At 39.1% G+C, this 24,658-nt stretch overlaps 1 protein-coding gene across 4 annotated transcripts in view; it reads right to left on the bottom strand.

Annotated features, from left to right (window-relative positions):
* The window catches only part of LOC146000355 (uncharacterized), a 314,375-nt gene that overhangs the window by 28,832 nt on the left and 260,885 nt on the right, over positions 1–24,658 (bottom strand). For 3 of the 4 annotated variants that reach the window (XR_014443496.1, XR_014443495.1, XM_083137904.1), the window contains one exon: positions 4,720–4,815. The exons of the other annotated variant lie outside the window; for it this stretch is intronic. Coding sequence is in view for 1 of the 3 variants with exons in the window: in XM_083137904.1 (XP_082994030.1) it covers positions 4,720–4,815 (96 nt within the window). In the remaining 2 variants the exon portion in view is untranslated. The remainder of the gene's footprint in view (positions 1–4,719; positions 4,816–24,658) is intronic. 4 annotated transcript variants of the gene reach the window in all.

The raw sequence follows: 24,658 nt of genomic DNA on the forward strand, positions 1-24,658 counted from the left end.
ATTCTTTTACTATCTGGAAAATATATGTTTCATCCTTTTTAATTTCATGCTATCAATATTTTTATAATACTTAGTCATCCCTTTTGGAACGGTCACGTGTCCCTCAAGCTCAATGCGCCAATGGTTCTCATGCTAATTGTGCTGCCACGTAATCAGAAGGAAGTGGGAATAATACCTCCTTAACCTCCTCGCATATTCTACAGCTGTTTGAGCTGGAGGGAAGTTCATCACCGAAAGCTTCGTTTGTGGCCTCTTCTGAAAGATATCCTATTCTAAGCCTCCAGAATGTGCCCCGAAAGCATTTCGTAAAAGAAGGTCATGCAGTTTTTGCAATTGTCGTCTTATCACTAGTTACATATTATTGCACTTTGAAAAACAAAATTTTCATAACCTTTATCTTCATTATGCACCTTTGACCTCTATAACAAAAGATAAGAGCCTACTTTTACTGCATATGTTGGTGTATCCTCTGTGGATATAAATTATCAACAACTTATCATTTGATACCAGTACATGACCATCTTTAACCTTTTCCCAGTTTCGGTTTTCATTGGGTTTGCCTCACACAGAGTGGCCACTTTAGGACCATGATAAAATTCAAGTATAATTCCAGGTTTTCAAGGCAAACTTTTCAAAAAGTTAAGGGTACAAGCAGATGTTGTCTCTGTTTCAATTTTACAACCGCCCCCCTCCCCTACACACAAACATATTAACAATATAAAGGTCTATGTGATTCCAATCTATCCAAAAAATGTAATTCAATCAATTCAGCGGTATATATATATATTTACAACATTTAAAGTGCAGAGTTTACATTTGCCATTTCACATACTCAGACTCGAAATACATCTAAAAACCCATGTCACAAATGTTACGGGATACACTAATCTACGAACAATTGTTAATTGAACAAGAATTTCACACTCAAACTTCTTGCAATAATCTTCTGTCTGTCCAATAGACTGTTCTGCAAAGGAAACTAACAAAGTAAACGGATTGAGAGAATTATGTTTTATTTTCCACGCAGTTAAACTGTGAATAACTTGTTTCGGGGCATTTAGAAATATGTACAAATTCAATGGAATTTAGATTAATAAACGTTGCAATTTTTCACGTCTACGGAGAAAAATTCACGCAGAATTCCCGGAATTCAAAGAGTTCTCGGTGAATGGACACCCTGTAATAACAGCCAAGAGAATAATCAGGAATCTATCAAGGTGATGTGTATCCACGAAAACACATTCCTTTTTGTTCCAAATATCTTGAAAATCACTCTAAGCTTCCCCTTATCAAGTCAACTAGCTACTGTAATAGTGAAAATAGTTCAATTCACTGACACAAGATATGTGTGGTTCTATTGTAGATTTGCTTATTCCAATTACTCATGTTCACCCCGAATTGATATTCCTCAGAGATGTTCCTGTTCTACATTTACTCCTGTACCACACAGATCTAAAGCTAACAGCTCTGACTTGTTGGGCTTGCAGCATTGTACCATCAAAATACAGCAAATCAGTAAACTAAAGGAATTACAGGCTTTGTGCGTGGGAACCTTCTCATTGTTTTTTACATGAAGCACACTTACATTTGAGAAGTACACTTTCGAAGAATCATGACAGGAAATTATAATTCTCTAACAGATAAGCAATGGCATGTTAAACAATTCAGGTCCTCCTACCGTCTTACAGTGCAAGATTTCAAAGAAAATCTTTCCATACGCTAATTGTAGTATGGCGAGCAGGGCTATCCTTCAAAACGTATGTACCAGGGTGGATAAAAATCACTATTTTTATTTTTAAAAAACACATTCTTGTTCATTTTTAAATTTAAATCAATTTTTTTTGATTTAGATAGACTTTTCTTTTTTAAAGTTCTTCAAATTACTTGTATAGATAGTTTCTGGCACCATATATAGATACATGTTTTTATAGAAAGGTTTTTTCTGGTAATTGGCCTTGATTAAAGCAAATAATAAATTATTATATTTTTCTATTTCTGATATATGAACTTACTATGGATGGAAATGTTTGTTGGGTGTGTTAATGTACCCATAATATTTTCAGCAACTTTTCTTCCAGTAAAAATTAAACATTCTGCATGTACTATATAATTAAAATATCCCGTATTTATATTTTTTGTAGCTGAATTTTGGTGGTTGTTTTAATGATACTTTGCAAAATATCAGCTGCCATGTTTATTAATGATAATGACACTATTTACGGTTTAACACGATTAATATTTTGTATATTATTCTACACCAAATGTTTGTTATTTTTGCCTATAAAATTATTGAATTTTAAATCTAGAGAAATTTAAGTGTGCTTAAGGTGAACATATTAGATTTCTTTTCGTATGAGCTTCACCCCATCAGTGTATATTTAGTTTCCTTTCTTTTCCTTTCATAGACCCTAATAAACACCATTAAATGATTACGAGATTAATGTACTTTCACCAGAAGTGATTCAGATATTTACAAAATCCATATGCACATTATTCTATAAATTATTTCTTTCAAGTGATTTAAATCAACCTGATTGAAATCAATGCACCTTGGTATGTACCCTAGCTTTCACAGGTAATAAATGGTTTCGTTAGTGAGCTGGGGAGGTTATTCCCAAGATAAAGTGCAAGTGTGTTGTACAGTGGGATCCATGAGTATTGCCGTGCAAATTGTCCATCACCATGTTCGTGCACTTTATTTGATCCAATAAGAGCTTCAAGAATTAAAAGAAAACTCAAAACAAGCCCTTGACAACTTTTGCACCAGCATACATAAAAATATTTCGCTTAAAAACACATAGGATGCAAGAGAAAAGTCATTGATAATAGTCATGGACAACTTGCTCGGCCTCGGTAATACTCATGGACCCCACTGTACAATAAGGAGCTACTCACCGGTGCTCGGTGCTACAAGTATCTCCTAAGTTTAAAATTCTTGCTCATCGATGCAGCACCATGTTTGTGCTCCGACAGCTAAACATACAGAGCCGGCGCTAGACATATTGCCGCCCTGATCTACGGTCTAAATTCTTTCCTCAGTTGTTCCCGCATAAAGCGTTTTTCCCGTTTTGTGGATCTTCAACAAGTTCAACATACTGAAACTGCTTCATCTTTCGAATTCGGCCCTGTACAGTCTTGACTATCTTTGGATCAACTATATCTAAATACGATGCCAATTCTCTCTCATCAACCGGGACTCACAGTTCGCCGCCGCCCGACGCCTCCACGAGTTGAGGAAGGGAGGCCCTGTCACGCTGCCAAGTGGCGCCTAAGAAACTTTGAAATTTTTCAATCACTCCTGCTTTTTTTCAAAGCGTTGATATGTTTGCAAGAAATCATCTTAACAGCATCGAACAAATCGTAGATTAATGTTTTGAAAACATTTGCTCATTACATTACGTGGAGTAAAAACTCATACCAGATAACTAGTTAGCAAAGGAATGTAAAGCCACGCAACTGGTTTGCAATACACTGAGCCTCATGTGCAACCATTTGGACAGTTTTATTGTCGCCACTTATTTGAAGGAGCGCATCATAGACCTCTCCCATTTGATATCTCAACGGAGTTAAGGCATCGAATCTGCTTTCCCACATTGTGGCATTCAGTGGTTTTAAAGTGAGACTACTGACTGATATGTTCTTTCAAAACGGTGGGTTGGAATATATTAACTTCCAAGTTATATGTACAGCGTGTCCCGCTTATACGTATAATAAAAGAAAAAATCACAACTTTTTTATTTACCAATATTTTTTGTCCAAACTTTGTACAAACATGTAACAACTCAGAATTTTTTTTTACAAATCAAGAAAACCAGCCCACTTCCATATGTGAACCGTTAGTAGTACGGCAAATGTCAAACCGGTTGTCTGCCTCATCCCACACGTTTTGAAGCATGTACGGGGTAATGTTGCTTACTGCAACCACAATTCTTTCACGCAAGTGTTGCAAATCTCTAATCGGTGTACAGTAAACTTTGTCCTTAACACACCCCTACAACAAAATATCACACACAGTGAGGTCTGGCGACCGTGGGTGCCATTCAATAAAATTCGAACCTCTTCCTATCCATTTTCCATTGAAATGCTCGTCCAGGAAGTCTCTAACGAGATTTGAGAAATGAACCGGTTTCGCGTAACTGTTTTTCCCATTTCTTTATTGAAATGTACGATGGAACTACTACTTTAGCACCCAAACCATAACATCTCTGCACAAGTGTCACAGACTTCACTTCAGACAACGTTTCTTGTGGCGACCACAAGACGAATGGCTGGCTACTGAGAAACTGATAATATCAGTTTTCAAGACATTCTGGCTACTGCGCATGCGCAACTACAGCGGGACACGCTGTATAATATTATAACTCAAGTTTTCAATAGGCTCATTTTTTCTTCTCTTCAAATTTTGCCGTCCTGAAAATTTGCGGGCGCTGGCACGGTTCGCCCCCTCTTTTACGCCCGCTCTGTAAAAATAGCACCAAGTTATTTATATGTGCCTTTTCCTCAAAACTGTCTTGAATGACTCTGAACCCCAGCAATATCAAGACAAAATATTTATGTAATTCATCAGAAATTAATACCACTGAGGTTAAGAGCAACATCTTGATGATTCTTGTGAGACACTACATGCTCTTCCTGCATGGGCTAACGGTTATCTTAAACGAAACATCTCAACACAGTTTCCACTATCTTTTTTACTGAGTTTAAACAGTATAAACTCACCTTGGGTAGGAATAAGGAGGCGCACGTCTACGTCGTCCCCGCTTCGGAGCCGCTTCTGAGGATGGCCCACGTCACCATCCGCCACACGGTTCGCGCCTGAAAGGGCATCATATTCACAGTTCATTTTGTACATTGCACAGAATTATTATTCACACTCCTATTATTAAAGCAAACATGGCAGTTTTCTTGCTAAATTACAGGGGCAAACAATAAATAATTTCTAGAATGTGAATGACAAACCAGCCATTTTTCATGTTTAATTAGCACAACCTTTATGTACGCTCCTTAGTACTTTTTTTCCTGGCAGTAAACAACGGTATGCACTACCAGGAATGGTTTTCATGCACTAAAATTCAACAATTCTTTCTATCCAATATTCATTGTACACATGAAAGTTAAATCATGTATGAACATCATTGTATTTTTCACTAGCTCTTATGGTTAACTTTGCCTCATATTGTTTGTATCACCATAGCAAGCCAATTTACAAAGAGAAGAAGTACAAAACCCATTTCCCACTACTAACACTTTGTGAATAAACTTATGTACTGCATTATGAACCATAGATCAACTCATCTGTATCAAGTATGCACCGAGCATTTGTGCTATTTTCATAGGGGGCAATTTCTGAGAGAAATACATGAATTTTATAGTAGCTGCTTTTTTATTTATCACATTTTAGTTACAAGTGTCTATTTCGAAGATAACTTCTTTTGAGTGCCTAATCCACGAAAATTATGTAAAATCTGTCGATGTTCATGAATTTTAATGTCTGTTTTGTATTTTTGATGCTTTTTTGTCTGCAATTTTGAGGATTTTAGTGCTCATCCCAGGCCCACACTTTTTTATGTCTAAAATTCAAGAAACGATTTTGTTATTGAATCACTGCTTCCTGACTTGATTATGTAAGTAGAGTTATTTATTGATTATAATTACAAAAGTTACTATCATTAATAATGGCTGAGGGTCACACATATTTCATCTTTCATTAAAGCCCACAAAAACTATTAATTTTTCATCAATGCTTTTTTGTTTATATGGGTGCAGTTATATAGTAATTATGATAATTACAAATATTACCAACTAATTGTACACTGTTACTGAGTGTCTCGATTGACACGCATCCAAAGGGGGTACCTGATAACCTCCCACATAGTGAATTATGTCTCCTGTGTGCATTACATTTATGTGTTTATGAACAAGAATAATACAGAAATATTCGGAACATCCTAGGGAAAAATGTAATTTATTTTCATTTTTCTATAAAAATTATCAGTTGAAAAATTGAGAAACTAGAAGTGGTGGGCCTTACCCCCTTCGGGTAAGCTAGGGTTAGGCCTCATTATGTCAATCGCAGGATCAGCCTCTCACGGCGCCCCCTCCCCTCCACTATAGTTCTTGTCAAGGTATTGTCAACGAATACCTTCAAATGTAAGCATACTTTACATGCATGAACGAATTTTGCAACATCCAGAACTAACAGGTGAATTTATGTATATTCGTAATCCCAATGAGCAAAGTTAATTATAACAAAAACAGGAATTCTTCTAAAATGGTTGTAAAAGTACAAAAGATATTTGAAAAAGAAAGACGAAACAAAGTTAGCGCATTCAATATATTAGGGCCCTTGTCGGGGACCCCAATCGAATTGTATGGGGAGATTGGGAGCCAAAATTAATGTCTGGGGAGGCGGAGGTGGCAGGAATATTTTGGGGGTAGTCACATTTCGAACATTACTAATATCATGAAGATTGTACGAGGGTAAGTAAAAAATTATCCGCACTTTATTCATAACTTTCTTCAGGTTGGCCACACTGCCTTCAACTCTCGCGTGCTGAACGGTAGTACTCTTGTGGTTGGGTGTCCGAGGTTTGATGTTAATCGCTCCATTTTTCATTCTTTTGTTACAGAGTTAACATGGCCGCTCCGCTGGTAGAGTGCACCACGGAAGAACAGAGATCAGTGATCCGATTTCTCTGCTCTGAAGGTGAGTCTGGGGCTGCAATTCATCACAGGCTTCCAGTACAATACGGGGACAGCGCTTTCCAACGTAGAAGTGTGTATGAGTGGATCGAGAGGTTTAAAAATTGCCGGACAAGCGTGAAGCACGAAGCGGGTGCAGGATGCCCATCAACCTCCACCAGTGACGTGAAGATTTAACAAGCTCGAGAGATGATCAGACGAACCGACGGGTGACCATCGATGAGGTTGCAGGTTCTCTGCAAATTAGTTCTGCATGCGAAATCATCCAAGACAAGCTTCGCTTCCATAAAGTCTGTGCGTGATGAGTGCCAAGAGAGTTTACCGAATCCCATATGCGCAATCGTGTGGAGATCTGTCAACGCTGTCAATCTGCCATCACTTTGAGCTTGAATAAAGAAGAACCAGATCCCTGTTTTTCCTTGGTGCAACTACCGGCGGAGCAGCCATTTTTACTCTGTAACAAAAGAAAGAAAAATGGTGCGATTAAGATCAAACCTCGGCCAAGCAACCACAAGAGTACCACGTTTTAGCATGCGAGCGCAGACGGCAGTGAGGCTAACCTAAATGAAGCTATGGCTAAAGTGCGGATAATTTTTTTACTTCCTCTCGTATATTTGAGCAAAAAGCGTTATTAATCGAGTTTTACTTGCTTGCCGGGTGCGGTTAAGGGGGGCCTAATCCCCCTTCTCCTCCTCTGGCATTACTGCTGTCCTCCCCCCACCGGTTTTCGGGACCCAACGCATCATAAGCAGCTCTTGTGGACCAAGTGGGATCATTTGGTGTTGTAGTAGCTATTCGGGTCCTTAACTGTGTGTGAAGAAAAAGTTATGTGCAAAGACTTTCAATCTACGCACCTGGTTTGACTTGATGACTTCCCTTCGTGTCTTTTTAAAAGTACGCTGTTTCAATTCGGTGGCAAAACAAGTTAAGGAATTTAGAACTAGTGTCTACTCGCAGCGGTGCTTGCCGCGCGGGGCAGAAAGATTTTGAGTAAGTTCAAGCAACCAATTCCCCAATATCTTGACGCCCAAAAGAAAGAGGGGTTACCCCGCGCGGGCACCCACACATGCTCATAAGAGGGTCGTAAACGACATAGGGGACAGAGAAAAAATGTTTCCAATGTAAACCTTTATGTTCCTAATAGAAATGCAAGTTGGCGACTCTCCAAAACTTGACACGTGACGAAGGAAGACACCGTTCCTGTGGTGGGAGTCTGTAGGGGCTGTGCATTTCAGGTCGACTTTGACGACGCACATTAGGCGGGAGACTTATCTCCACGCAGACACCTTAAAAAAAACCACCAACTTTTCAGTAACTTTGCAGCTGATTTACGCGAGACCGCGCGTCAGGTTTAGTTCGTTAAGCCCCGAAGAAGATTGGCTTCACGTACGTAAAATCTTTCTTGGCATTGCCCGTTTTCTCTTTCTCCTCCCTTCTTTTTCCAGGCGCTTGTTTTCTCCCCCTGGTTTACTGCGAATAAAACCTGACAAGAGTGTTGAATTTATCTACGTGTGACGGACACTTATTACGGATGCCTTGGATCGTTCCGTTCTGCACATGCAGTCGGCATGTGTGGTTTATATCGGAAACATGTTGGGCGCACTCGTCCTCAGACGTGCCGTGCAGAAAAAATCGCACGAACAATAGTTCCCGTCCGCCTCAGCATATGTAATTGGAACTTTCAGTGTCTAGAAGCGCCTATATGTTATCATGACCAGTTCAAGAACATCAAAATCATGTTACTAGCCGATCGAAGCTTAAACCTGCACTGTTTAATCGTTAGATGTATGACTATTGAGTCAGATTATCAAGATGCACATATAAAGGTTGGATCATACTTTTAAAAGATCATATTCCTGCAGATTGAGCGTAAAATGAGGAAGCTTGTCTCAAGTTGCAAGTTCCTGTCCCATGTACATTTTTTTGTGGTTGATACTTATTTGCCTATGCAACGTTTCGGCACCTCAAATACTGCTAAGAGAGTATAACCCCCCCCCCCCCCGGAGGAAATTTGCCCTTTCTTTTATTTGTATCAATGTTCTCCTTCCTGTTTTTCATCTTTCTGGAATTTCTCCTTCCTTTCCGAGTACTACTGGAATCTTTCTTGTTCCTTAATCTGTATCATGTTAGTTATTATTTTATTACTCTTTCTTTCATTTTCTGTTTTACTCCCTCTCTTTCTTTCTCTCTCTCTTTATCTGTCTCTTGTCTTTCTCGCAAACTTTTACTTCTATCGCTCTTGCTTACTTCTCTTATTTTCCTTTCTAACCTTATTTCGTGAGCTCTTATTTTATATATTTTGCTCTTGCTCACTTCTCTTCTCTTCTCTCTCTCTATCTGTATTGTTCTACACGCATTAAACTTATGAAGCGATCTTTTGTCTTACTCCCCCTTGGGCGCCTTCACAGGTAACCAGTATGTAATGCTATGATAAATAGAGTTACGTTACGCGGTACTTTTCATTTTCACGCCTTTTGCTATTTGTAATTATTGGCCAACATGAATTGAACTTCTGACCACGTTTAGAAATAAATATACAAGTTTGAATCTGGAAAGATAAGGCAACCCCTGTTCTGAATCAAAACTTGTACACATGGATAAAAACACGCACACAAAATAGAAACCTTGACCCTCATATATATATAAAACTTTGGTTATAAACCCATTTCCGTAATCAATGACTTTTAACTTGTTTCTCTGATAAGATATATAAGCATGGTAGGGTCGCTACTCACCACGAATTATGGGTGAATTCTGCGTGATTTTCCTCCGTAGACGTGAAAAATTGTAAGTTTTATTAATTCAAATCCCATGAATTTATACATACTTAATAATACCCTGAAGTAAGTTTTTCACATTTTACCTTTTATTTTTATCGAAGAATGGAAAATAAAGTTACGTGGAGAATAAAATAGAGTTCTCTCAGTCCGTTTACTTTGTTAGTGCAACTTGCAGAAGAAACTATTTATTTATTTTATTTATTTATTTATTTATTCCTTGTTTTGGATGGCGAAGTTAAGACACCAGCCTTTTCTTCCACTTAACCATCTCTACATTACATTTTATAAATTGATTTTTATAGCTAACTGTATGTTAAATATATAAAAAAAACTATACTTAAGATACCAAGAAATGAAATCTATAAAAAACTAAGAACATTGAGATACCAAAAAAAAGAAAAACAAGAAAAAATGAAAGAGAAAGACGCAAAAAACATAAAAAATAAAGACAAAAATACATACATACTAAGTAAAAAAAATACACGTAAAACATAAACACACACGCAACAAACATAGTCAAATTACAGAAAAAGTCGGTGGGTGTTGGTCCTACCAGTTTACACGAAGGTTTAATTTTATTTCCCTGTTTTCAGTTCTGGTAAGTTGACTCCAGAAGATGATTTGTTAATTTTGATTTGAATTGGAGAAGAGAAGAAGAGTTTCTTATGTCGTTGGGGAGGTTGTTCCACGCTCTGGTAGCAGTGACCGTTAAGGAATTTCCATAAAACGTTGTCTTGTGGGAGGGAATGGCCAGCAGAGAGTTGTCTCTCGAACGGGTGGCAAAGGTGTGTGCTGAACTTAGGGGTTGAAATCGAGAAAGTAGGTAGGACGGCTCTCGTGAGTTTACTATTTTGTAGAGCGCTGTAAGAGCATGAAAGCGGCGGCGAGTGGAAAGGTCGAACCAGCCTAGGTCCTTGAAAGCCGGGGTCAGGTGGTCAAAAAATTTGATATTATAAATGTAGCGCACACATGCATTTTGTATTCCCTGTAGACGTCTTGCTAGTTCACCGTTGAGGTCAATATATGTCAAGTCACAGTAGTCTATATGAGACAGAACTAAGGACTCCACGAGTGTTTTTTTTACTTCTTGTGGTAAAATATTTTTAAGGCGGTACAGCGAGTGTAATGCTGCGTAGGATTTTTTACATATGGCCTTCACATGGTCACTCCAAGTGAGGTTTTCGTCCACAACGACTATCTGAAAGACGGAAGATTGCAAGATAAGAGATCTTGAAGTTGATTAGATAAATTTGAGTTTGAAATTCTATATGGAAGTGTTGCTTACTTCATCAAGTATAGAAAACGTACGTGAAAGAAATACTGCGGCGAGGTTCATAGCCAATATTGACACATCAATAAAGGTATAGTGGAACCACGAGCAAATCAACCTGCGCAGCTCCGCGACTCCTGTGCACCGTACCCCCGCGAGTAGGGGCGGGGGAGAGTGGACCATGCTTCCTTATAGACCGAGGTGAAGGGAAGAAGGGAAAGCTGCGCGGAGACTTTTCGTCCCAAGGTTTTTTTCCAAGAGTTCATTGCTTTGGTACATTAACAGAAATTGTCTGTGATTAATCAATCGAATTCTTGAATTTTAGTGATAAAAAAGTGTGGGCCTGTGACCAGGATGAGCACTAAAAAACTCAAAATAGGCAAAAAAAAAAAAGCATCAAAAATACAAACTAGACACTAAATTCATGAACATCGACAGATTTTACATAATTTTCGTGGATTAGGCACTCAAAAGAAGTTATCTTCGAAATAGACACTTGTAACTAAAATGGGCTAAATAAAAAAAAAGCAGGCACTATAAAATTCATGTATTTCTCTCAGAAATGACCTGAAGCAATTTTTAAACTTCTGTCAAAAAAGTACCGGGAATTTGTAATTTAAAAGGCCCGCGCTAATGATTTTTTAAAAATCTTTTTGTTCCGTAAGTTGGTTCGTTCGATTTTGGTGGATATTTTGGGCATGACACGCGTCGCCGCACGGCTTGTTCCAAAAGAGCTGAATTTTCTTCAAAAACAGTACTGTGAGCAGGTCTCTTTAGACATGCTGGATCGCGCCACCCACATTCCTGGAATGCATCATAACTGGTGACGAGACATGGGTCTACGAGTTTGACATGCAAACAAGTCAACAGTCATCAGAATGGAAGACAAAAGACGAGCCGAAACCGAAAAAAAAAAAAAACCGTCAAAGTCACTCAAAAGGCAAGGTGATGCTCATTGTTTTCTTCGATATTCGTGGTTTGGTGCATCATTAATTCGTTCCAGAGGGACAGACGATCAATATAGAATACTATTTGACCTTATTGAAGCGTTTGCGTGAGAAAATCCGTCAGAAACGGCCAGATTTGTGGAAGAACAATTCTTGGATTTTACACGACGATAATGCGCCATCGAATAGTGCGACAGTTCTGACCGAATTTCAGGCCAAAAACAATAAATACCATCGATCAACCACCGTATTCACCAGATCTGGCCTCGTGTGACTTCTTTATGTTCCCGAAACTAAAATTGCCGGTCCGGGGTACCCGTTTTGACTCGATCGAAGCCATAAAGCAAAATTCGTGGAAAGAGCTGAAGGCTATACCGGAAAGAGCCTATAAAAAGTGTTTCGAAGACTGGAAAAAATGCTGGCATATGTGTATTGCATCAAATAAGGCCTACTTTGAAGGCGACAAAATAAATATTGATGAATAAATGAAAATTGTGCGTTTTATTTAACAATTCCTGGTAGTTTTTTTTTTTTTGACAGAATGTAAAAGCCTATTGTGGCAAACATATAGGAGTGCATACAATTATGAAACAAATTTCCCAGTTTTCGCCTACTCAATTTTTTCAAAAGTTGGCGCCACTGCTTGCACGACAGACTCCTGTCCTGGGACAGTATAATTCTCGATATTCCAAACTATTAATCCTAAAAAGGTTAACGGAATCGTTTGCTGATCTTGCCACCGCTACGTTACCAAACATCCTGAACAATTAAATACAGAGGATACAACAATTAGCTAAGTTCCTCAGGCTGTGAAACCTAATATGTACCCTGTACTTGTCACAAACGCTTTGTTCATGCTAACACACATGCTGCATGGAAAAGAAGCACACGCAGACAAACCCTTAGCAGATGGTTGTTATTACTTTAAGATTCATAGCCTCGACTTTACAACCATCACAGTATGAGGACATGACTAGTCATGCTGTGATATTAACCTCAAGCAAGGCCATAACGTAGCTCAGATGAAATTTAGAAGTCGTTAATTATCGTAATAATTACAAAGAAGCATCATTTTTTACGACTGCATAAAACTTAAACATGGATTATAATCTGCATTTCCTTTTAACCGTGGTTAAGAAGCAAGAGACGTGTAGAAGTTGCAACGGACAGCAATATTTATAACGTAATAAAGATTAGCCCGCGATTGAAGGCAAGGTAACAAAGAGTAATAATAAAAAAAAAATACCTGAGCATCAGTGTGAATGTAGCACCGACACTTGTTTATTGTGCATTGCAATCGTAACCCTCTGGAGGTAGAATGCATATTACTATCACTGTCGTCACGGGTTGGCTGAACGCGGCGAAATTCTGCGGCCAAATTAAGATTACGTGTTGATGGTACAAACGCGATAAACAGTTGCCGTGTCGCTGCTAAGCTCGAATAAACAAAACTGCAGAGAAGACCTGGGAAAGAACTAAGACGTGTCATCCATATTCAAATATATGTTCATAAATATGCATTATGCTTCCTCTCGGTGCATAATTGTCGTGACAACCAAACCTGTATGTAGGGTACACATTTCAGCGGGATATGCAGGCTCGATCAGGACTCGAACTCGAACAGCAAGCAAAACTGTCCATCGCTATCTACTTTTCCTCTTCTTCTTTATAGTTCAACCTCTGATCAATTACAGGAATCGTGAATGTGATGGACCAAAGGTTGCCCTCTGAACCCCAAGTTACGTAAAACACAATGAATGAACATCTTGATGGACTATTCAGTGGCGTGCCTAGAACACACTCAAAGAACACGCATGCCAAGGACGGGATTCGAACTCGAAAGAGGAAGAGGAAGAAAGAACGATAGAGATAAAGAAACAGAAAGTAGAAGTACGAAGGATGTAACGAAAGCCATGTAGAAAGGTAATAGAAAGTAAAGAAGATATAGCGAAATAGAGGAAGAAAGAAAAAGAGAGGAAGATAAGAGATAGAAAATGCAAGAGATAACGAGGCAGTAAGAAATATCGGTATAGATAAATAAACACTAGAGAAGAGAGGGATGGAAACGTAGAAGGAAGAAAGATACAGAATGGTAAGGGAAGAAAGAGAGAAGGAAACAGGAAAAAGATCGATAGAGATAAACAGAGAAGAAGATGTAGCCAAAGAGAGTGACAGAGGGAGAGGTAGAGAGAGAGAGAGAGAGAGAGAGAGAGAGAGGGAGGTAGACAGAGAGAGAGAGACAAAGAAGAAGATGTAGCTAAAGATGTGAGAAAGGGAGAGGCAGAGAGAGAGAGAGGGGGGAGACAAAGAAGAAGAGGTAGCCAAAGAGGTGAGAAAGGGAGAGGTAGAGAGAGAGAGAGAGAGAAAGAGGGGGGGAGACAAAGAAGAAGAGGTAGCCAAAGAGATGAGAAAGGCAGAGATAGAGAGAGAGGGGGGAGACAAAGAAGAAGAGGTAGCTAAAGAGGTGAGAAAGGGAGAGGTAGAGAGAGAAAAAGAGGGAGGGAGACAAAGAAGAAGAGGTAGCCAAAGAGGTGAGAAAGGGAGAGGTAGAGAGAGAGGGGGAGACAAAAAGAAGAGGTAGCCAAAGAAGTGAGAAAGGGAGAGGTAGAGAGAGAGGGGGGAGACAAAGAAGAAGAGGTAGCTAAAGAGGTTAGAAAGGAAGAGGTAGAGAGAGAGAGAGAGAGAGAGGGGGGAGGGAGACAAAGAAGAAGAGGTAGCCAAAGAGGTGAGAAAGGGAGATTGAGAGAGAGAGAGAGAGAGAGAGAGAGAGAGAGAGGGACACAAAGAAGAAGAGGTAGCCAAAGAGGTGAGAAAGGGAGATTGAGAGAGAGGGAGACAAAGAAAAAGAGGTAGCCAAAGAGATGAGAAAGGGAGGTAGAGAGAGAGAGGGAGAAAGAAGAAGAGGGAGCTAAAGATGTGAGAAAGGGAGAAGTAGAGAGAAAGGGGGAGACAAGGAGGTGAGAAAGGGGAGACGGAGAGAGAGAGAGACTGAGAATATGATGTACCTAACGAGAGTGAGAGAGGGAGATATAGAGATAAGAAGATGTAGTCAAAGATAGTGAGAAAGGGAGAGAGAGAAAAAGAAGATGCAGTCAAAGAGAGGGAGAAGGGGAGAGAGAGAGAAATAAGAAGATTTATGTAGAGAGAGCGAGAGTTCTTGACGACGTCACTGTTCTCCAGGAAGCTGCCTTACAGACATTGCACAAAGTATCCCCGAGCGACAAGATCTCACGAGAGTACTGCATCTGGAGGTTACCTCCTCCACGCCCTCGAGGGTAAGAGAATGCCAACTTTCGGCCTCGTCACTTTTACGACGCTGCAGCCATTTGCATCGATTTCGCCGCTGCAATTTTTATTCCCCGCACAGTCTTCCCACAGCCTTGCTGTTCTTCTTTTTTGTAACCCTTTCGCAACTACTACGTTCTTTCTTTTCCAAGTTCGGCTTCAATAATGTTTACTACTTTTTAATAACATGTTCGGCCTGAACCCGAAGTAGAAAAAAACATCAGCAAAAGATCGTAAACGTTGTCTTGGAGAGGAAGGCAACATGGAGGCTCTTTTATTGCCAACCACAGCGGAGATAACTGGTTTTGTTGTTTGTAGTCTGTTTTATCTAATAACGAAACCTCTGTGTGTCTGTCCATGTCTCAATGGCGCTTTGACTATGGTGGGGACAGTTCTTTCACTGTTTCTCCTACAAACAAGTTTGTTTTTGTAAAAAGAAGGCAGTATTGTGCACCGACATCATGGGGCAACAAATTTACTAACGGCGTAGTCAAGTGGTTACAGAGCCTCCCCCCTTCCCACGTCACCTTTGTGGCAGAACTGGTCTACTTCTGATCTAATCATCACCACGGAGCGGATGTTTTAGATAAAAACGTATTGTTTTTGTTGCTTCGGAAGTTGGCCATACTTAGGAGTGCAGACCACACGGGTGCAATGTAAACTGCGAAATCTTATTTAACATAAAAATGCATAATTTTGCCTTTAGCACATAAAACATTAGGGGAAAAACATAAAATGTACATATTTTAGACATTTCAGACAAAATAGAAGTTTCCAAATTCTTTGTGTAAATACATATTTTGCAGTTAAAGCACAAGGAGACAAAATATCTCCCGAGATTTCGGGCAGTGTATGGGACCGATGGCCAACCACCATCGTGAGGAAATTGGGGGAGCCACGAACGAATTGCGTGACCAGGTCATGGAAACATAACAACGACTGGAGGTTCGTCGTGCTGACCACGCGTCACCCCGTAAATGGTTTTGGATGATCGCCCACTTCTGCGCGGCTCCCCGATGGCATAGTGGTAAAAGTAACGTCATCGCCTTGTAATGAAGGGATCCCGGGTTCAATACCCTGTGGAGGCACATTGCGCAGTGGTTCGAATCCCACTTTAAATTGTAGGTCCAGTGCCGAGGCATGTGGAAGTGAGGCTGCAGTCCGTAGGTAGTCACTGGCCCTCAAGGGCTGTTGCGCCACGGGTCCTAATGCTAGTCATGCAAGAGAAAGTATTTATTTTATTCTACTTTTCCTTCTTCGTTTGTTGCATTACTTGGTGAGGAAATACGCGAAAAAACGTACCTGCCACCTGGGCGGCTACTTGCGAAGGATCTTTTAATGAGTCTTAAAATATTTGCGATGGGACAAAACGTACCACTTGATGGAACGGCATCAAAAATCATTTAACGAAATTACAATTGTCTCTACTTTTGCTGATTTCCATCACACTATATCCAGGCTTTGGACTGGCAACATGACTATACATATCATGTCTATAATATAGCTATTTTGGCGTGTTTAAAATCAGCTGTGGTTAAGCTGTCGTCCACATTTTTTTATTTTGTTTTATTTTTTCGTCTTTTTTTTTCGATTTTCATTTTAGTCATGTCAGTTCTAACCTAAACTAACGTAACCTAGTCTATCCTAACCTAAGCTAACCTAACCTTTGTCGTGTAGTTGCCTAGAGTTAGGCTTACCATACGTCCGGGATTAGCCCGGACAGTCCTGGTTTTTTAGTGTTGTCAGGGGTTATGTCGAGGATTGCAAAATGTCCGGGGTTTTGAGAATCTGAACATGAAAATAGCTACCGGTATTCAATATTCACGACCAGAATTTAAAACAAGCCATTTCTGAAAGAAAGTCATGTCTAGTGAAAAGTGCAACTGAGTCAACTAACAGTGCTACCTAGAACAGAGAGGTTTCCTGAACATCAGAAAATGTATTAATCAATTAAACATTTGAAAATTAATTGATTGATTTTAGAAAATAATGTTAATATTTTTCTTGTACAATTTATAGTTTAATGTTCCAATAAAATATTAAGGATTTTAAGTCATTTCAATTATTTTTTGTAAAAAAAATGAAATTCAGCAGTAACGAGTTGATTGCCAGGGTTGGAACCAAAAAAATATGGTAAGCCTACCTAGAGTATCGTTGTAAATCTTGGTAATTGGCGTGTCATCCTCTCGAACCCTTTTGTTCGCCTCTTGCATACGCTTCTTCACATCAAACTGAGCGTCATTCGGGACTCCACAAAAGTGATTCGGATGGCAGATAGCGCACCGTATTAGAATATCTGACATGTTTAAGCGTTTTCCTTAAACTGGTATGTAAATATTTTGAAGTTATTAGTGGATCCTTCACAGGTAGCTGTTTATCTGAGTGGTACGTTTCGTCGCGAAAACCCAAGTGGTACAATTTGTCGGGACACCCTTGGAGAGGAAAGACTAAGTAGCAACCAGCAGACCTTATTTTTATTGCACTTTACTATAAATTTTATGTAGATAAATTTTATGTAGCTACATGTCCACGAAGAACTTAAAACAGCGATGAGAAGATAAACTGTTCAGTTTATTTTATATTTCTATTGTTAAAAAGAAACTTCGTTCAAGCGTACATTTTATTCGAGAGTGTAGTTAGTTTATTACTTGTACTTGTGAAGTAATTCCACTTATTTCGTATCTACTGGACAGAAAGAATTGATTTCTTATAAGTTAACCAGAAATATTTGGTTGATCTTTTTGGAAAAATGACCAAAAATGCATGTTAACGTTTACTGAATTTCGTAATTTTGTCTACATTATTCGGTAATTTTTAAAAATTGCCTAGATGTGATCAAAATTATTACACAAATCTGTAGTGGAAAAGAATTATTTGTTTGGTGACCAGCACCTATTTTTTGATATTTCCAACAAAGGTTACTTTGTATGTCTCGTGTACATTTTAATCATACGTCAAAATAAAAAAAAAAGGAAACTACAAATATACAAGGGAAGAAACAAAAAAGGTAAAGTATTTTTTTTTTGTAATATTCCATGCGGAAATTAGTTGGACATTTTGTCATGGTAACTTAGCAGCATTTTTTCAACTTCCACAAACCACAAGCGGAAACAATCGCACATTGCCGTTTTATGTTTCCGCTGTGAATGGTGGTTCCCAGTTGTGGCCCTTCTCAGAACTATTGTTTTCGGTTTTACCGTGAGAAAGGTCCACACACGTCACAGACGATTGAGAACAACTTTTCAACATTGACCTGACTCTTTGGTCACTAGATGGAAGTGTTGCTTACTTCATCAAGTACAGGAAAAGTACGTGAAACAAGTGGCTACTCCGGGTGAGGTTCATAGCTAATATTGACACATCAGTGAAGGTAGCAAACGGTTTCTTGCTTAGGTACTTTTACAGAAATTTTCTATGATTAATCCATCTGTTTACGGTGATTTTTGTAACATAAATATATCTTCGACAAGCCAAAAGCGCGGCAAGTGTATTTTCCTCTTCGGGGAGGTGAAAGCAGGCGAACTCATTAGGGTCACCTCAGCCTTAGGTGCAGTTATTCTGCGCCAAGCCCATCATATCTGGGCAGGCCTAGGTGTGGTAGATTACCCAGAGAATCGGGTCTTATGGCAAAGGTTTCCGTTGTTAGCAGCGGCGGCGGTTAGGGGTGACGTGGCGGGCAGTTGCCCACCTCTTACTTTTTTGCCACTTTTGCTCCCGCACTATACTAAACCTTATCTACTAAGGCAAAATAAACTCTCTTAACCCCCCTTCCCATTTTAGAACCAAATTACCGTTGTTGGTGTTGCTTCAATTGCAACAGTGCAAACTATCCAATAAAGTCTGCTGCGAAGGGAAAACGCCCTTCATCGTCAGAGGTGTAAGGAATTACATTTTTTGGAAAGCAATTTATGAACCTCTTGTCTCCTAGTACTATATTTTTGCAGGTTAATGAGACTCGGGTGCCAGGGCAAAGAGGATAATCCTCTGTTGGGGGTTGTGTTGTCGATGTGGATGCAGAGCGTTCCAATAAAGCCTCAGATTTTATCCTAAGTGTGGAGCATTCAGCTCTCGGATGGAAGTGTAGTTTTCCAAAGAGGGTTGGTTATATTCACACTCTCCCCGATGGCATATTAGGAACGCTGTCGATTTGAAATCAACGGATCGCGGATTCGATTCCCGGTAGAGAAACATGCCAATTTAAATTGTCGATCCAGTACCGATTAGCTTATGTTAGCTCAAAGTGGGCTTCAAACAAAGTTAACCTCCGCAAGCTGAACTTTATCCACAGCGCTCTTTGTATTAATTTGCAGGACCTGGTTTGGGGTTGACAGCGGCTGCAGCCAGTAGTTAAATATATTGAAATGCGTCAATCGACTAACTCAATAACACTCTGTGGTTTTCAACCCTTTTCTGTCCGGAACCCACCTTGAAGGATATTACACTTCATGGGTCCCATAAGCATGGGCGCCGATATCTGAGTGTGGGTCAAATCTCGGAAGCAGAAGCTGCTTATGTTCACTGCCCATTTCATCGTACAGCACACAAAAATCCTTGAGAAACATTTACAGAGTTTACGATTTTAACCCCAAGGTTGAAAACAGTTTTGAAACCACTCGGCATACTTTTAGCGGGCCAATGCCTTCCGATGAATAACTACGTACAACACAGGTTCAATTTAAATTGTTAAAACAATATATCTTAGTAATTTAAATGTAATAGGTTTTTAAGACACAGTAAATACATTTTCAAGCCAGACTTCGCGACCAAATGTCCCCTCGGGACCCAGCAGTGGGTCGCGCCACATTGGTTGACAAACGATGTAAGGTGTATACATATACTGTACTGAACTTGCCGCTTACGTACACAATAATCATTCAGTCTATGCAGGGCTATAAAGGGCCCGAACCAAGAAGGCGCTAACGTTACTTGGATACTTTCACCACTAGGGCCTCCCCCATGGCGCGGTGGTAGCGTCATTGCCTTGTAATCACGGGGTCCCGGGTTCGATACCCGGTGGAGGCACAAGTGGTTCGGATTCCACTTTAAACTGTAGGTCCAGTTCCGATTAGCCTTACTGTGCATAAAGTGGACTTAAAACAGCAACTCAAACCAATACTTTCACCACCAATGAACACTTACCATACTTCATATAAAAGTATGAATGCTAAGAACAGCTAATTTAATATATATAGAGAATTAGTAGTTACCACACTCTTTTATATCAAAGAAACATATAACCTTTATGACGGCACATTAATGCAGCCGTGATACTCTTCCAGGTGTGCATTTTTTTTTCCAGCAGGGGGAAAAAACTAAAAACGGTAAGAAGTATATAAAAACTACTTGGAACAGAATTTTATTTGTTGTTTTATGGTCACAAGTTGTCGAAGACTGCATCTTCCGTCCTTTTTATATTTCCTGCCCTCAACCCGACACAGTATTACCCAAGAGGAAAAGAAGTTTGTTTCGAAAAAAGAGAAAGAAAAAGATAAAAGAAACCAACAGAAATGACAGTACTAAGACAATCCATAGCAGAAAGGTGAAAATTGTAAAATTTTAACTGCGCGAAAATGTTCGACTGTCAACTCTCATAAAAACCGAAGGCAAAAGGAAGTTAAAAGTGTGACAAAAGGGTTAAGTTGACGGGATTCGAAAAGAAGGAAGAGGGGGAGAAAAAAGAGTTATGAGAGACTCGTAAAACCAAGGCACATTATTCCGTTAAGAAAGGAGAGAAAAAATTGAGTGTTTGACCTTCCATCCCTGGAGAGACTTTGCAGGGAGTGTATTATGTGCGTTAGTCGTGCGAAACCTATGTTTAAGGGATCGTAGCGTCACCATGTTGAGACAGGGTTAGGCGAATGATAAGCCTAGCTGGAAACTGGTGCGGTTTCTACTAAAAAGAAAAAAAAAGACACAGGCTACTCGACCAAATTGTCTCTCTCTTCGTTCCGTTCTTTGTAATCTCATTTTCTTTCTGGTTGTTATTTTACATTACTTTAAAACCCTGTTCAGGAATCGTTTTGGAAAGCTGTAATGTTTAGAGAACCTTAGTGCTTGGGATCTTATTATCGCAGCGTCCTTAAACTTCAGTTCAAGTATTATATTTTGAATGATGGACCATAAAACGCTAGGAAAGAACGGCTGTAAATCATTTTTTTCCTTAGCCGCGAGATACTCTTGTATATAATATCCTCAGTGTGCGCACAGGCTATTCGTGAAAGCTAATATACTATCTCTTCTTCTTCTTTCATTCCGTGCCCTCACAAAAGCCGTCTTTTGTTTTTTCTTCAGGATAACTGGGTGAATACAATAAAACGAAGGGACGAAGGCTTTGCCATAATTTTCGTCCGAGTAAGGCCTATATAAACGGAAATAACACCTTGTGGAGTAAATGCTGCTCAGCGGTAATAACTCCTCTCAGAGATGACGTTGGAAATATTCTCTCGCGATTGTCTGGAGAGATTTCTTTCGCAACAGAACGCTTGGAGGAGGAGGAGGAGAATGCTTTTTAATAAAGTTGCGAATATTTACTGCGTCTGTCTTGTTTAATGTTTGTTTCTTGACACGACAATATATACAGTTGTGTACGAATTTCGTTGCAATCTTGGCGCACTTTTATCAACTGTTGACGCAAAAGTGTCTTGCCTTTTTAGAGCTCTTCTGGCAGTAAAAAGTATCATCGAGTTTGGGATAAGAAACGGTTCCATACTGGAAAAGCACGAGAGCTTTTCATGATGCGAGTGTTGAAATCTTTACATCACAATCTCAAACCTTACTTACACTTAATTAAATGTTCTTATTTTTGCTTCTGTTTTCTGATGAGTGAAAAGACAAAAATATAAGGTTTGTTTGATAAATAAGTGGACTGGCCCTGTGGTTTCAGTGTATGTAGAAATAAGGAAAAACTGATTGTGTTTATTGATACCCTTGTCTATTGCGCATGTTACATGCACATCGTTAGTCATCTGTTTTATTCACAGGCAGACGTTCGGCCCTCAAACGTTAATGTTACGCACTACAGAGCTTTACAATGTGGCATAGCATAAGGTTATAGAAAATTCTTCTTATATGCTAAACAAGCCAGAGATCTACAACACATAAGTTTCAACAGATTATGGTATACAGATTTATTACCACGAGTGAAAATCAAACTCATGGATCAATGGAACGAATGATGCAAGAAACAATTTATGGTTGTGGGTAATACATATAGATGGATAGCAGATTTTACAACTAAAGACCCATGGTTTTATTTGTACACACTCCCACACAGTATTCACAGTATTCATCAATAGGTTAAGGACGGGACACGTGCGTACACCAGCACACATAGCAAAAATACATATTAAAACAACATTGGAAATGTGGTAATGAAAATCCTGATGCGCAACATTTACTCTTAGAATGTCCAATTTACTCACGTCACTCTATAAAGGAATACGTTTGAAAATTTAATTTCCCATATCACTCTCTTCCCTTCTATCAGAATTATCTCCTCCACTAATATGGCTTCTGTACGGCTTCCACTTATTTATCAAACAACCCCTATATTTCGTTTATACGTATACGTTCACTACATACCACTGGTGAGGAAGGCTTCCACATCATAAGCAATTACAACCGGAGTCCACAGTATCATAATTAATTAGAACAATAGAATTAAAATTGAATTAATATAAACTCCCATGCGCAGTCTTCCAAATACAATGCATTTGAAAAATATTAGAATATATCTACTGTCTGAAAATACAAAATAAAATGTGCCCCATCAATATGGATCACCCTGTACTTTATTACAATTATACACGATGGGTATTAATCTTTATCATAACTATGCTATCCTCGAGAAGTAACCTGGATCATCTTTCCTCCCAATAATTTGGTATGACTCAATAGCAGTTTACGTAACGTGTGTTATCCGAAAGCAAAATGTCTTGATTTCATCATAAATTTTCTTCAATCTGTGTAAACTTCTGGATCAGTTTGGAAAATACTTGAATAGTACTTACTAATGTAATAATTAACTCATTCAGTGTCGTGAATTGCTTCAGAAAGATTCACCAAAATAGGTAGAAAAGCGGCGTAAAATAAATAACATACAAGTTTCGGAGAATACCGCTTGTTAGAACTCAATATTTTGTATTCTTTTTGAAGGGGGGTATTTCATCGTGACAATACACAAATGCCTAGATGAGAGGGAAATAGAGAGAACCCGCGGAGAGAGAGAGAGAGAGAGAGAGAGAGAGAGAGAGAGAGAGAGAGAGAGAGAGAGAGAGAGAGAGAGAGAGAGAGAGAGAGAGAGAGAGAGAGAGAGAGAGAGAAGAGCTCTCTCTTTCTCTTTCTTCCTCTTCTTCCTTTTTCTTTTTTCTTTCCTTCTCCTCTCTATTGTTTTCTTTTCTTTCCCCCCCCTCTCTCTCTATCTCTCTCTGAGAAAAGAGAAGGAGGAAGAGGTTCACTACTTCTTTCAATCTCTCTCTCTCTCTCTCTCTTTTTCTTTTACTCTATCTCTCTCGCCTTTTCTCTTTCATTCTTTCTCTCTCTCTCCTTCTGTCCACCACCTTAAAGAATGAGAGAAAAAGAAAGATATATATATATATATATATATATATATATTCACCTTTTCGTTCTCTTTGCCTCTTCCTCCTTCTCAAGGTGAGAGAGAGAGAGAGAGAGAGAGAGAGAGAGAGAGAGAGAGAGAGAGAGAGAGAGAGAGAGAGAGAGAGAGAGAGAGAGAGGTTCCGTTCTTTCTCCCTTTCTCTTTCTTCTCTCGTTACGAGTGAGAGAGAGAGAGAGAGAGAGATAGATAAGGGAGAATGCAAGAGAGGAAGAAGGAAAGGGTGAAAAAAAGAAGAGGAAGAAAGGGGTGGAAAGAAGAGAAGAAAAGGAGGAAGAGAGAGGGAAGAGAGACAAGAAAGAAAGAGGGAAAGGGAAAGGAAGAAAGAGGACAAGAGAAAAGAAAGAAAGAAAAAGAAGAGAAAGAGAGAGAAATCATTTTCTCACATTCGTTTTTGTCGTGTTGCTTCACTTTTGTCGTGTGCTTTGTGGCATTCATGCTTGCGAAGTAACGTTTCAGCATTCAAATTTACACCACTGAGTATGTTTCTGTTGAAAAATCATTTTGGACATGTATGCTGATCTTCGCAGACAAAAGGCGGAGTTTGACTGGGTAACATGAAAAGGATTGTTATGTATTCATGGTGGCTACTCCAGGACCATGATAAAAATCAACTATAATTTTCATTTTCAAGGAGAACTTCTCTATTTCAACCATACGTATTACCGCCTCTCACCACGCACTCAAATACAAACACAAAACAAACAAAAAAAATGTAAAGGTTCTGTGTGATTCCAATGTATCCAAAAATCCTAATTCAATTGAAAGGTACAATACTCAGACTCGAAATACATCTGCAAACACAAGTCACAAATGTTACTAATCTACGAAGAATTGTTAATTGTATAAGAATTTCAAACACAAATTTACTAACCAGCTTCAAGATATCTTCTCGGTGAGTAGTCACACTGGTATTGTGCAGCAAATTATACACACGTAATTTATTCTTCATATCAGCAAGTAACTTTTACTAACAGCACAAGTATAGTATTACCATAATTTGTGGATAATTTTGCTAATGATTTATACGTACAAATGAAACTTTGGTTAGATAATTAAT

The sequence above is a fragment of the Lepisma saccharinum genome, chromosome 16 (genome assembly GCF_977018435.1).
Source record: "Lepisma saccharinum chromosome 16, izLepSacc3.1, whole genome shotgun sequence".
In the NCBI taxonomy this organism is placed as follows: Eukaryota; Metazoa; Arthropoda; class Insecta; order Zygentoma; family Lepismatidae; genus Lepisma; species Lepisma saccharinum.